Consider the following 14993-nt stretch of genomic DNA (forward strand, 5'->3'; position numbering starts at 1 on the left):
TCTGTGCAGTTGCTTTTATCTTAAGACAGTTAATGTCTTATATCTGTTTTGTTCTTATACAGGGGCAGAATTAAACATCTGGATGTCGTGACACTTCTTCGTCGTATCCAGCCTCCTCTCGGCTTCGGCAAACTGTGCCCTCACAGAGTGGCCTGCAAGGTCTCCTCTCCTCCCTCATTTTATCATCTAATGCACACAGAACTACTGATCTTGTAGCTGTGCTGTTCTGCCATGTTAAAGGCCTCTATGTGCTCTCTTCTTTCAGAGGCTGGTGGCCATGAACATGCCTCTGAACAGTGACGGCACAGTCATGTTCAACGCCACTTTGTTTGCACTGGTGCGCACTGCTCTGAAGATCAAAACAGAAGGTTTGAGACAATTACATATACATCCCATTACACTATTCTGCTCCTACAAGCGTCCATACAATACTCTCAATATACTGAACGTTCTCTGTGTGATTTAAAATGGCTGTGAGCTGCAGTGCTGGTTCCTTAGGGACGTTTGTTTTCCCCCGTGGAGCAGGTAATCTGGAACAGGCCAATGAAGAACTGCGAGCTGTCATCAAGAAAATTTGGAAGAGAACCAGCATGAAGCTGCTGGATCAAGTGGTGCCTCCTGCTGGTGGTTAGTGGAACCTGCCTCTGTCTGTCAATGAAATCACACACACCTTCCTGTCCTTCTGTTATATAGTTTGACACACAAACCAAGCTAAAGCAGCTCGCACACACACACACACACACACACACCATATGCTGCCCACATGCTGTTTGCAGTTAATTACCGGAAACTGCTCTTTCATAACTATGTCGTTAAATACAAACTCGCTCACACACATTGATTCTTACGACGGAGTATTAGGGCCACATTGAGGAAAAAATAAATAAAACTGAGAATTCGAGAATAATGTCGCCTGTGGGAAAATGAGGAACGTGGAGCATCTTGTGAAGTTATACTTTAGTATATAGTAGGTTTCACAAATAACAAAATACTTAATCTTTTGGCACATCAGTACCACATAATCGTAAGTATCAGGACCTTGAAAAGATTGTGCAAGAAACTGCGTTTATACGGAATGAAGAATCACACGGATCTGGGGGAAATTACTTTTTTGTGGAGGAGGAAATTACTTTTTTCACTTAAAGTTATGACTATATTCTCATGATTTTACGTTTTTTTTTTCTTCTAAAGTTATGACTTTATTCTCAAAATCTCCTGTCTCCTCAATGTGGCCCTAATACTGCGTCATAGATTCTCACACACAAGTAAAGCTGTACATGTGCTGTTTCTGCTCTGCTCATGTTCTCTCACTCAGCAGTGTGTTTCTTATCCATGTGTGTCTTTGTTTGATCCACACTCTTCCCTTCTGCCCCGGATGCTGACGGAGGCCTCTGACTGACTGACTGTCTGCTGGGCTTTGGGCTTGCATGGCCTTCTAGACCACTGTGCAAGTGCATGCTCTGTCCTCCTCACTAATATCTCTCTCTCGTTTCTTATTTATCTGTCTCTGTCTCTCTCTCTCTCTCCTTTCTCTGACTCGCTCATTTGAGACTCTTTTTCTCACCGCTTGAGCTTCCACAGCTTATTCTTCTCACACTTTTTATATCTCTGTATCCCAAAACTCTGAGGCACTTCAGAATATTCTGAAGCAGTTCTGTTTTAGGGTGGTGGCATGGAACTAGTGTTGCCTCTGTCTCCGATCTCTGTCCCCAGCGTGCTTGCTCAAAGTGATTCAGACCCCTGCTTCAGAATGATTCTCACACAAATAAATACAAATCCAATGGGACAAAAATACATGCAACAACATGCCCATACGTAGTACAATGCTCACTGACATCATATAACAAAAAGGCATACATGAGCACAAACAGGTGAATTTACGCAAACATACTGACATGTATGATGCATACTGTAGATCTGCTTGCTTGCATGTGCTAAAGTATTAAATTAAATGGCATCCCCGACATTTAAAAAACACAATTTGGTTCATACACCCTCCTGCCTCCCAATAAAATATCAAAACATTTGAACAAATTTAAAAAGTGTTTCAAAGGTAAATACATTGTTTTTAGATAAATGTTATCTAAATAAGAGAAGTTACATTATTCACAGCCTTAGTGGGTCATATCAGCCCGTCCTCATTCCCAGGGCGTCAAATACCGACGCTTTGTCACGGCTGTCGGCATTCGATACCGCCGCACAAGGGCTTTCCACTATCTATAATGTAAACTCATCTGAGGCAACAGTAAAAGTTGGCCGGGAGTGTGTTTATGTATTATAAAGAGTGAAAGGAGATCGCCGTTTGTGTCCCGTGCGTTAAGTTTCACTTTTACGTTGCAATCGGCTGTTCGTTCGTGTCCCGTGTCCACAACACTAAGTCCCATTTTCACTGTACAAATGTAGTCATTTTAAGCCCAACCGTGTTGTTTTTTCCTAAACCAAACTAAGTGGTTTGTTGCCTAAACCTAAGCAAGTGTTTTTTGTTTAGTTCACAACGTTAAGCACGTGTTAATGCGACAGAAAAAGTGATGCCGAGGGGTCTGACAAAGCGTCAGTATGTGACGAGTTGGGATGAGAAAGTGTTGGTCATATTGATACAATTGAATCCATCCAATTTAAAACCAAACATACATATAAGGTAGAAGATATCATCTAAAGCTGTTCAGATGTAGCAATACACAAACATAACATGAAGGTTTTGTAGCAAATATTTGATTTACTGTTCTTTTTGAAACACAGCAAAGGATCTCATGTGGTGCAGATTGAGGTACAGTATATACGCCATCAAGATGGATGTATATAATTGGGATATTAAATAATTTTTGGTTGATTGGTGGTTGAAGAGTGCCTCACTTGTCTGCAGTCCTGAGGTGATGGAGCCACAGTTTTTAGGAGAATAACGGGAGGGGAGAGGAGCCTCTCCCTCTCTCTCCCAGGGTGCTGTGTGTAGTGACCTGCTGACACAGGAAGCATTTGTGTGGTCTGTTCACTCAGATGATGAGGTAACCGTGGGGAAGTTCTATGCCACCTTCCTGATACAGGACTACTTTAGGAAATTCAAGAAACGTAAAGAGGAAGGCCTGGTGGGGGCTCACCCGACGCAGAACAACACAGCTATCGCTTTACAGGTGAGTCTCACCGTGTTTGAGTTTATATTATTTATGAGAGAGAGATTGTTTGAAATTGTGTGGATTTATGAGCATTGCAATTCTGTTGTGTCAAGTCTGTAAAATGTGTCTTTGTGCATTTCATTCAAATATCATTAAGTGTGCTAATGTTATGGTTTATGATCCAGCAGGACGCTCATGATCTTGGTGTACAGTATGAATCTGTTACTGTGTTTTTTTTTATGTTTCCAATGTGTGAATTTGTGTCTCTGCGTCTTTAAATATCATAGATGTTGATGTTAAGCGTGTGTCACCATCATTTCATGTCATGAAATTCACATGCAAAGCTTGTCGCCATTTCTGTTACCTTTATAATGTATGATATATGGCTACACCATACCCCCATATATCATTGTACGACAGTAAACAACTTTTAATTTATTTATAATGACATTTTTGTGTATATGGTGCTAATTTGGTTACGTACACCTACACAGTCAAGGAAAGGAGGAAAAGTAATGATTCACTCCCTGTCACATGTGTGAGACAAAGCACAGCTGGATGCTACACGAGACATTTTCAGCAGCGTAATCCTCACAGCAGGCTGCATTCAGGAGAGCACATCTGTCTGTCTGCGTGTTCTCATCTCTCACAGTCTGTCAGTACTGTAAATGTCAGGTGTTGCATATTCCAGCACAGGTGTGTGTGTGTGTGTGTGCCCAGTGTGTGTGGTGGTTGTCACTCTGAGATTTTGCTACTGTGAGTTGTGAGATGAAGGTCCCCGCTGTAGCGTTTAGCCCTCTTGTTGTCATGGTTACAGGCTGGCCTTCGCACGCTTCATGATATTGGGCCCGAAATTCGGCGAGCGATATCATGTGATCTGCAAGATGACGAGCTAGTAGACTTTATTCCAGAGGAAGACGAGGAAATTTATAGGGTAACTGATTCAATTTTACATGACAGGATATAATTTGAATATTGTGCTTGTAAAGTTACTTGTTGGTGTTTTCCATAGTCATGTACAAAAAAATGCACTCAGAGAAATATCAATCAGCTAAATATGTAGTAGATGTGTTATTTATGTTGCTACAATATGTAGCTTTTTGTTCATTTGGTTTGGCTTCCTTTTGTTTTTCCTCCATTTCAATTCCAACAAACTACAGTTCATTTTGCTCACGTCATGTACCATGAAACCGGCTTCTGAACTTCTTTTTGCTCATACAATTTCTGAAAAAGAAAAATCAGCCCTGAGTCTTAACATCAATAGCACATTTTGTTCTGCTGCTGCTTTGTGAGAAGTAGAAGCCTCTGGTGGTTTTACTTTGAGCGTTCTTTCACAGCGCAACGGCGGCCTCTTCGGTAACCACCTCATGAACGGTGGTCATCGGCGATCCAACGGCCACCAGACCAACGCAACGCAGCGCCCCCTGCAGGTGCAGCCTCCGCCTCACTACGCCCACATGGAGCAGCCGGTGGGACGGCTGTCTCGAGCCAACGCCATGTCCCACCCCAACCACCATCACCACCACCACCACCATCACCACCGCCACCACAACTCCTACGGCAAGTCTCCCAAATCCACCAACATCAACCTCAACAACGCCAACGTGTCCAGCCTGCCCAACGGAGGTCACCATCGTTACTATGAACACGCACCTCCCAATGGCTACCCGGGTCTTCGCAACACCTACTACGACTACGAGAAGCCTCGGACGCCTCAGGGTCAAAGGTATCCACACACTGATCATCAGCCTTTGAGCTGCTGCAGAAATGTGTACCCTGTGTCTCTGAGCACATTTTGTTGGGTGGTGTGTTCTTATTACAGAACTTGCCAAATATAGAAATTTAATATAGATGAAAAACTATTGCAGAAGTTTTGAAATTCATCTTGTCCCACTGTTCACCTGAGACTGAGCACACTTCTTTAACTCCTCGTTCCCACACAGTTTTGTGTTCGTAAATCCGTAAACGAATTACGCCCCCCTAGTGTTCAGTGCAAGGAAATGCATCTCTTTATGAATAGAAACACCACCGCAGATAGTTACTATATAGATATAAAACTGTGTTATTATATCTACGAGTTACTGTCTGTTCTCAGCCGTCCAGTCGAGATGAGTCACATTTACAACGTACATTTTTTTTTCTATTTTCCCATACGAACTGAGCTACTGCCGCCCCTACTGCCCCCATAGAGCTGCATTTCAATCATCAATCAGTTTATTCATTTGCTAATTCCACATTAGCATTTTATGCTTACTTCAAACACATCAGAGATCACTGAGGTTCACATAGGAATGAATGAACTTCCTGTTGATTCACATACGTACACAGAGCTTTGTGGAAATGAGGCATTCCATGATATTTGACTGAGGAATTAACTGAAATTTAAAGTTCAGAGTGCTCGCTGCAACGAGAAGGACATAGTATATTATGTTATTATCTGTTGCATAAGTATTTTTTTCCCACAGGCAGGAGACCCAGCTTCTTATCAAACGTTCCTCTTTTCACAAACCTTTATTGTACTGTAAACCCTTCACTCCATAATGGATCACAAGCCTACTCTCATACTGACAGTTAATTCCATAAGTGATCAATAGTGCACTTATCTCCTGATTTCCCATGCTCTGTTTAGTCAGCCGCTGCTGTTTTTCTTTAGTACCCAATAAGTTTGGGGGACAATTTCATTGCTGCCACTTAACGAAAGAGAAATGATTTTTAGTTTGTTTCTTATCTCAAGAATAGAAAATGGAATTGTCAATCGACGCTGAAGTCGACATTCGCCATCACGCTCTCTCCTCCTCATACATATATATGAGAATGCTGTATATGATTCATATACCGTATGATATATATACTGTATGTCATGCTTTCTCTGCCCTTTTCTCTGTGCTCTCTCCTCCCCTTTCTCCTTCCTAACCAAAATGCTTTCTTTCAACCATCCCTCTGCTTTCTCGGACAGAAGGCGCTACTATGAGACCTATGTTAGGTATGTTGCTTTTCTAGGTTTGGCTCCAGCTGTATGTCTCAACAGCAAAAGAAGGACTATTTTTTATGTTTATTTGTTTCGTTTTGACTTGGTTTTGGATCAGGGAATGGTTGCATCCTTGCTAAGTCAGTGTTATGTGCTATATGCTGGCCAGTTTGTCTGGTTGTCATCTGCCTCTGTTATGACGCTGTTGTGTCAATGCTTTTAAAGTAGAAATAACATAAATGTTAGTGGCCAGCATATCGCTGAGAGCAGCCCTGCTTTATGCATGTGTAAAAGTGACGTGCTTGCCTTGAAAAAGGACCCAGATGCTCGAAAACAAGGAGGTGTATGAGAATGTTTTGAAAAATCTAGTCACTGTCTAGTTCTGTTTTATGATCATGTCCACAAAATTGTCCTACACTTAATTCACTCCAGAAGAGATCTGTGTTTTAATTAATCTGATGACGATGATGATCTTATGATGCTGAGATGGCAGAGTGATGCTCCTCAGCTCTAAACTTCTGCCTGTTGTCTTGGTTTGGCTGTGGTTAATCTTTATAAGGGTGGTCAGTCGCATCGCTGCCCCCTGGAGGCTTGCGTCTGCATGGCAGTGCATGGCCATATTCCAGTTGCTTCCCTGAGCAGCAGCCGCAGCGAGCATGCTCTGACCCCTGTGCCCTAACCTCTCATCAGGTCTCACGGAGTCGATGGACACCACCCCACCATCCGCAGGGAGGAGGAGTTTGAAGAAGACCGCCTCTCTGGGGAGTATTACAGCGGGGAGGAGTTTTATGAAGATGACAGTATGCTGTCAGGGGACAGGTATGACACTTTTCTGACAGTCATATGTGTATGTGCTCAGAATAGGAAACATGTATAAAGAAACTTAATCCAAATGAAAGGGCTCAGGATAGTGTGTGCAAAACCATTGCTGTCCAACATGCTCTTTATTCTATATGTTGACAGGTATCAGAACAGTGACGCGGAGTACGAGACTCCCAAAGGTTACCATCACCCCGACAGTTACTATGAAGATGACGAGCAGCCTCTCTACCGAGACTCACGGAGGTCACCAAAGAGACGATTGCTTCCTGCCACGCCTCAGGGTATCATACCCCCTGGTAATTTTTACAGTTCATATATATATATACAATTTTTCAAGTAATACATTGTATACATTTTAGATACACTAAAACACATAATACAAACATAATATGAGTCACGACAGATTCAAACATTGGTTCCCTACACCATGTAGGATGCAAACATTGGTAGAGAGTGTAAACCTTGAGCTGTCTGATCTCGTATGCACAAAGCATATAGATGATAATTAAAGGTATAATATCTTACATTTGTCGGTTGCTGTTTGTAAACATACAGGATTTAACTGCCGAGGAGGAGAGCGAGAGCAGCGATGGTTGAGTGAGTTATAGAGTGAATGAAGAGAGGGAGCGGCGTTAGTGAAAACAAAGCAGCGATCAGAGAAACAAAAAGAAAAACTGCAGGCTGTAGGCCGGCTATAGACCAACTGTAGACTATGTCACATATGCAGCTGTGGTCATAAAACAGCTTTATCATCAAAGAGTCACTCTACTAAATGCACTCATACCAATACATTTAACACTCGCTGTATGATTTACCCACTCATTCAGTTTCATATTCCTCGAGTGTTTGCATGCTGTCAAAGCATCTCCTGCATGAGGTCACTCACTGGTCCACTCCTGACTCGTTCAGGTCACAGGAGGCCATCCTTCAACTTTGAGTGTCTGCGCAGACAAAGTAGCCAGGACGAGCTTCCACACCAGCGTACCGCTCTACCACTGCACCTTATGCAGCACCAGGTAACACAGGCACTCGTCTCACATGTTTGCTCACATTGTTTTGAACACTTTTGGAATTAATTTATTATTTCCCTCAGTCTCCACATTAAATGATATAAAACATGTATATTTGTTGAAGCAAGGTAAAAATGTGCACACATCCTCCTGGAGTAGCAGTAGCAGCACAGCTGTGTAAAGAGTTTGCATCATGTGTCTCTCCTGAACCATCAGGTTATGGCTGTAGCAGGCCTGGACTCCAGCAGAGCCCACCGCCTCTCCCCGACCCGCTCCACCCGCTCCTGGGCCACTCCCCCTGCCACCCCGGCCAGTAAAGACCAGTCGCCATACTACACCCCTCTCATCCGTGTGGACCACCCACACAGGGAGAGTGCTGCTAGCAGCCAAGTGTCTGTGCGCAAGAGCTCCTGGTACACAGACGACCCCGAGTTCTCCCAGAGGATGTACTCGCCCGTCCACCTGCAGGTGCCACCTGAGTACCACAACCAGTACCACCAGAAGAGAGGCAGCGCCACCAGCCTTGTGGAAGCGGTGAGTTTTTGAGGCGGGATGTAGGGAAAGGAGAGGTGTGCAAATAATTTCATCTCACAGGCACATTTTTAGATTTATGCTGCTGTCAAAAACAAAACGTGACAAGCAAGATAAGTAAAACAAGATTGCAAAAATCCACAGTAAGATATTTTTTCCCCTCATTCTGTCGAGCAGGTTTTGATATCAGAAGGGCTTGGGAGATACGCCAAGGATCCCAAGTTCGTCGCTGCCACAAAGCACGAGATAGCAGATGCATGTGAGATGACGATAGATGAGATGGAGAGTGCAGCCAGCCACCTGCTGAACGGAGGGATGGCCCCGAGCGTCAACGGGGTCAACGTGTTCCCCATTCTGACTCCGAGGGATTATGAACTGCAGGACACTGCAGCCAGCTACAGCGACGAGGAACCAGAGACGGAGCCAAGAGCTCCTTATGAGGAGGACCTGGCAGATGAGATGATCTGCATCACGACTTTATAGCAGTGGCTGGAGAAATCTGCAACTTGTCAGACTACAATCAGTGGAAATAAAAAAAAAAAAAGAAAAGCATCTGTTGGTTCTGACCAAAAGAAGTGCCTTTTACATTGAAGAGAAAAGGCATAAAGAAGAGAGACACATTAGTCCCGTTCAGTTAATTGTTCTCCACCTGCCGGCAAAGGAGGTCACAACACAGAGCCAGATACCATCCCTGCTGAGGAGCACAGAGGGACTCCTCCTGTCAAAGGCCTCGGGCTGGAGGTGACGTACAGGTTCAGCCAATCAGAGATGAGGATATTGAAAGATGGACCAACTGGCAAAAAGGTGTGAGCTACTCTCTAGGACGGGTCTCTAAGGGTGATGACAATCAGATGTACGATGTCATTACCTCGGTCACTTTATTAAGGTTTGGCATATCATGCAAGTTTTCAATGCAAGCATAGAAAGGCATATCTCCTCCCGTAGTTGTTAGTGTGACTTGATCCCTTCGTTGTTGTTAGAGCAGACCGTTTAATGATCGCTACAGCCGAGTCAAAAAGTGAAGAGCTCCAGTAGAGTTGTACCAGATTATGCAGGAACTAACTGTCCTACTTATAGCATCATTCAACTTGAGATACTGTATGTACTTTTGAAGCGACAAAAGCATTTGTGATAAATGCACTAGCAGGCAGGTTATTTTAAAATTTTAGAATATCCTGATTAATATTTCATAGTTGATATGCTGTAAATTGTATTATATAACAAAAGAAACTTTGTAAAGAGATACTCTATATTTTGTAATTATGTTTCATTTAAAAGATCAGCAATATGGACCCTTGTGACTCCTTGTTATGCTATAAAAGCAGACTTGTTATTTTATTAGGTAGAAGATTCTGATATTTATTTGCCTTTTATTCTTTTGCTAATATGCACCCTTTATTTTGCCTATGAAAACAGCATTTTTAAGAGATTCTGCTTGTGTGACAACACTACTGCACAAGATATGCAAATGGCTTTGATTTCTTAGCTTAGGAGTACACGTGTTACTTCATTAAACCAACACCAGTTGCATAAGGTTAAGCCCCCTTTAAAGGAGCATTTTTAGGATCCAGCGCTGAAATTTTATACAGATGTGATGGACACATTTGTTTGCATATTTTGTGCAGGGCATGCACAAGGATTTAAAATGCATAGTGCATTAACAATGCTGCTTTTTTAGTTGGTTCCAGAGTCAAACCTAGGTTTCGTCAGCCCCTACTGAAATGCCTTTTTGCTGCTGAAAGAACGAAAAAATGGTAGATGGTTATAACAGGGATAAATTAATATTTCGCATAGCTTGTGCTGGGATTTTCCATGACGTACTCTTTGTTGATGGTGTAATTCCATTAAACCTTTGTACTGAATCTTGGCAATCACATCTTAGCCTTCATGTGGTGTGTGAGGCCTCGCAGCCTGTGGTGGCCAGAGACACATGCACACATCCAAAGGTCAGAAACAGTCCAACGTGTTGTTGTTGTAGATGGAAGGACAGAAGGTGTCCTGGTGTCAGGATGCTGGAGAGAGGCTAAGCAATACTAACCCCCCCGCCCCTTTCTCTCTCGGCCTGCCTGGTTCCTGCATACAGTATACCTCGTTAGGCAACGGTGACAACATATCATTGTCTCAACTTACCTGTCTGTCACAGTGGAGTCTTTGAAAGAGATTAGATAACGCTATTTATTAATGAGACCGGGAGGGAAAACTCACCCTGGATGCATAAAAAGGAGCAACTAAAGCCCACAAGTTGGAACAAAATGTCTTTTAGTTTTTATTTATTACCATTAATTGATCTATTACAGTGCAGATACTGGACTAAATAAACTGAAATGGGCTTTTTCAGGCATTACCATGGAGAGTTTGAGTTAGCACCAAGGGTATTTAATGTGTCGTTCATGAGTGTTTGATTTGTAGGCGAGTGCGTACTGTACTCTAATTCAACCGAATACTGTCATGAAAATGTAGGTTTTCCATTTTGTGTGCACATTGAAAGGGCTCTTTGAATTGTTTGTGAGTAAAAAAAAAAAAAAATGTGTTCTTGTCCTTTTGTTGATGACTGTCATATAAAAGGACCAATGCACATAAACAGGCACATTGTACTATTCGTAGCAATTACAGTACTGATGAACTGAAGATATGCATTATTTTGTAAACACTTTTAAAAGTTGTGTTAAACTAAAGATGAAAAGAACTTACTTTTACCTCATGTCAGGGATTCCTGAAAAAAGAAAATAATGATTTGGTTCAGTCTATACCAATGGTATTTAAATATTAGCACATAGCTGTTTGTCTTTGCACAAGTAACTGTATAGTGCTTTTGTTTCTCCTTTTTCTAAACAGATTTGTGTATTAAGGTGAGACAATTTTGTACTTTTTGTGACTGTGTGTATGGTTTAGTGGAATCTATATTTGTCATTTACACCTCACCTTACAATGCTGGGAATGAAAGAGTATTAAAAAACATTTTCAAGGTGCACTGTTTCTCTGTTCGCGGGTAGGGAAAAAAAATAAAATGGTAAAGTACCAGTTTACAGAGAAACACATATTGATTTGAACGTTTCTATTAGTTTTCTTCATATTGTTATGATTATAATTACTATTACAACTATTAATGTTCTGAAAGCTGTATTAAAATAGAAGATAATGTAAAATATGTACAAAAGTATGGAAAGACCCATGGTAATGTTCTCTACTTGAAAGTCTTGATATTTGCTCCTTAATGTTTTTATTCAGTAAACATCATTTCTCTTAGTAGCAAATGCTTTACTATAACCTTCTAGGTTTTTTATCAATACATTTTTTTGTATTTTTCATTTTATTTTGGCCTTGACTTTATTTGAATCGATACTGACATTTTATTTTCTATTGATCATCATTGAATAAACTTATGCTGAATTACTGTTCTCATTTATTTGTATTCTGCACTTTTTAGAGAACAAACACTGGACACTGTTTTCATCACCACCAAGTCTGTCTGTACCTGTGACATTAAAAAATACTTGTATCTTGTCTGGGTAATGGGGAGTGGACTCGCAGACTAGGGGAATCTTAACGTTAGCCGTAGGAGGTCATACATGCTGGTGTGGACTGAGTTGAGGCGTGAAATGTGGGGTGAACTCTCATGGACCTGGGGAGCAGGAGAAAGAGGGTGACCGGGTTAATCTTTCGTATAATCTCAAACAGAACGACGAAGCGCGGCACTAACTCGTGGAACTCTACACGCAAGGGGTGGTCATGTGTAGCTGGATGAATCGTGCAGCCGAGGGCACTCCCGCATCCCTCTCCTGTTCTGTGAACAGTGGCGGCTGATACCCATACTTAGATTCAAAAAAGAGAGACCGGTGGGCACGTTCAACAGGGTATTGTAAGCAAACTCCACCCAAGCAAGTAGATCGCTCCAGGTGGTTGGGTTGGAGGAAACCAGGCACAGATGGGGGCGGCAATAGAGCTGAATCCCCTATTGAAGTGCCAGTTAAAAATTTGCAAAGTCGATAAAGCACTGAATCTGTTTGATGGAGTCAAACTGAGGCCACTCTAGTACTGCCTTGACCCTTGCTGAGGTCCATCCTAACGTTGCCCTGTGACACAATATACCCCAAAAAGCTGACGGTGGAGGCATGGAACACACATTTCTCTGCCTTGACATAGAGTTGGTTCTCCAGCAACTTCTGCAGTACTAGTTTGACGCTTACACTGTATATAAAGATGGACGAAATGACGTGGAGCCAAAACATCTTGATCGCCCCCTGGTGGCTGTCTGCAGTATAGGTCATAAATCCCGCCCCCTCCATGTTAGTGGATTGGACATGGGCCAAACTTAGAAACCATCTTTGGGGAAAATTGATTTGACGTGTACTTTGACTTTTGGCATTTCAGGTATTTTTTATCACGCTGATGTATGTTAAAGTGTTAATTTTTTTGAGAAGTTTGGTTTTAATTAGTTATTTGATGCTATAAAAATGAGGTCAGGGGTCATGATTGGCAGCTATGAGTCTATCTCGCTGACACGCCGTGGCCATGCTTGACTCACGATTGGTGCGGGTGGATGACTTCGATACTGTGGCTCCACCGCCCGATCACTACTGCACCAAATAATCTCAAGAAGGTGGCTATTTTGGCTTCACTTACAGTGGGAGGAAGTTGAGATGCATCGTCCATCTGTATATGCAGTCTATGGTTTGATGTTGGACACATGCTCCTGATAGGAGTGGATTAGTATCAGGATGTCATCCAGGTACATGCAAACGAATAGTTCTAGCATGGCTCTGAGAACGTTGTTACGAACGCTTGAAAGACTGACGGAGAATTTGAAAGACCGAAAAGCATGAAAAGATATTCATAGTGCCCCCTGGGTGTGTTGAATGCCGTCTTCCCCTCACGTATTCGCACAGAATTTTAAGCATTTTGAAGGTCCAACTTGGTGAAGCGGGACGCACCCTGCAGGCATTCAAATGCCGTGGACATGAGGGGGAGTGGGTAGTGATTCTTCACTGTGATCCTATTAAGATCCCTATAGTCTTAGCCCCCTGACATCAATACAGCTCTTCATAGAATTTCAGGTCACCAGCCCCTGGGAGGTGTAGTGCCCGGGAGGATAACGATGGCACAATCATAGGGCCTACAGTATGGGGAAGTAGGACAGAGGTCTTCTGTTTACCGAATACTTCATTAAGTTCAGCGTACTCTAGTAAGTCGGACATGAAATTGCGAGATGCACACTCAGGACCCCAACTTAACTCCGCCCCCGAACCACAGTTGAAGGAGGATCGTGTTTCTTGAGCCATGGTGTCCCAGAATGAGTGGCACATTAAGTGCATCAATAATGAAAATCTAAATATTTTCTACGTGTCTGTCAATGCAAGATTTAGGTGGCCAGTAGTCTAATCTTTTCAACCCACCCTATAACCCAAAGGTCGTCCATCCACTGCCGCAAGAGAGGGGAGATATGGGCAGTTAAGATTTCGTGCCAAGGTTGAGTCAATAAAACTACCTGCTGCAGATGAATTGTATTTGTTATTACCCACTATAACTCACCTGACAGAAAGGTGCGGTTGGTGACTGCCGGGAGGGGATTATTTAGACTCGGCAGAACCTCATGTTCTGACGAGTCTACTCGTTTCCCTGCACATCTCTTTTCTTCTTTAGTGGGCATGTACGAATGTCCATCCTTCCCACAGTACAGACAGGACCCACAGCTCTTACAGTATGCTTCTCCCTCTCTGCCCAAGAGAGCCTCATGTGCTCTATTTGCATGGGTTCATCACTGTTCGGGAGGCCCGCGGAGCAATTTGGGCGTTTCCTGAGAGATGCTAAACTCCACCCCAAACATGGGGCGGTGGTGAACATGCTTTCTCTTTTTGAATATTCATCCGAATGGCCACGGAAATAAATTCCTTGAGCGAGTCGGGAACGCGGTTTTTCGGTCGGATCATTTAAACAAGTCTAGTGTACTCTTGATAGTTTTTCAAAATCAGCCACCCTGCCTTTAAATTTCTCTGATAGGGCATGGATAAAGGTTGATGTCAGGGCTTCCCTGTTCCACCCCGATTCAGCAGCTAAGGTGCAGAATTCAATGGAGAACTCGGCTACTCTGACGGACCCCTGACGTAACCCCATAAGATTTTTTGCCGCTCCCTGGCCGCTTATGCCATGGTCAAAAACTCTCCTCATTTCTGCCACAAAGAGAGCAGCATCAGAACAGACAGGAGTCTGCTTCTCCCACAAGGCCACAGCCCATGAAAGAGCCAAGAGTGACTGACTAGAGGATAAAATCTCTGGGAAACAGAGTGAAGTCGACTAAAGAAAGAGACACTGGCAGCAATGCCAGGTCCAAACTGAGAAGCCAGGCCACACAGACCTGCCCCGCTCTAACTGACTAAGCTTGAAGAGCAAACAGAAAACGGTGAGCAAATCATGCAGATAGGTTCACATGGTAACTTCTGCAGATTCACACACCTCTACACAGCTAGAACCAGCAACAGAATGAAGCATCTGATCTCTGAAACCAGGGCTAGATAAAGGCTTCACACACCTGATCCTCATCAGGGACAATCAGGC

General features: G+C 43.0%; 1 protein-coding gene across 22 annotated transcripts in view; it reads left to right on the forward strand.

Annotated features, from left to right (window-relative positions):
* cacna1da (calcium channel, voltage-dependent, L type, alpha 1D subunit, a) overlaps positions 1-11835 on the forward strand; it is a 75275-nt gene extending 63440 nt beyond the window's left edge. For 10 of the 22 annotated variants that reach the window (XM_037771813.1, XM_037771859.1, XM_037771908.1 and 7 more), the window contains 12 exons: positions 63-159; positions 266-368; positions 526-627; positions 2995-3128; positions 3928-4044; positions 4448-4836; positions 6067-6093; positions 6769-6897; positions 7042-7196; positions 7810-7916; positions 8127-8444; positions 8619-11835. In XM_037771813.1, coding sequence (XP_037627741.1) covers positions 63-159; positions 266-368; positions 526-627; positions 2995-3128; positions 3928-4044; positions 4448-4836; positions 6067-6093; positions 6769-6897; positions 7042-7196; positions 7810-7916; positions 8127-8444; positions 8619-8924 — 1984 coding nt within the window. In that variant the 3' untranslated portion in view covers positions 8925-11835. Of the gene's footprint in view, positions 1-62; positions 160-265; positions 369-522; positions 628-2994; positions 3129-3927; positions 4045-4447; positions 4837-6066; positions 6094-6768; positions 6898-7041; positions 7197-7809; positions 7917-8126; positions 8445-8618 lie in introns of all 22 variants that reach the window. The other 12 variants (XM_037771782.1, XM_037771822.1, XM_037771850.1 and 9 more) reach the window with 4 other exon arrangements.
* Positions 11836-14993: the final 3158 nt, after the last annotated feature.

The sequence above is a fragment of the Sebastes umbrosus genome, chromosome 1, assembly GCF_015220745.1.
Source record: "Sebastes umbrosus isolate fSebUmb1 chromosome 1, fSebUmb1.pri, whole genome shotgun sequence".
In the NCBI taxonomy this organism is placed as follows: domain Eukaryota; kingdom Metazoa; phylum Chordata; class Actinopteri; order Perciformes; family Sebastidae; genus Sebastes; species Sebastes umbrosus.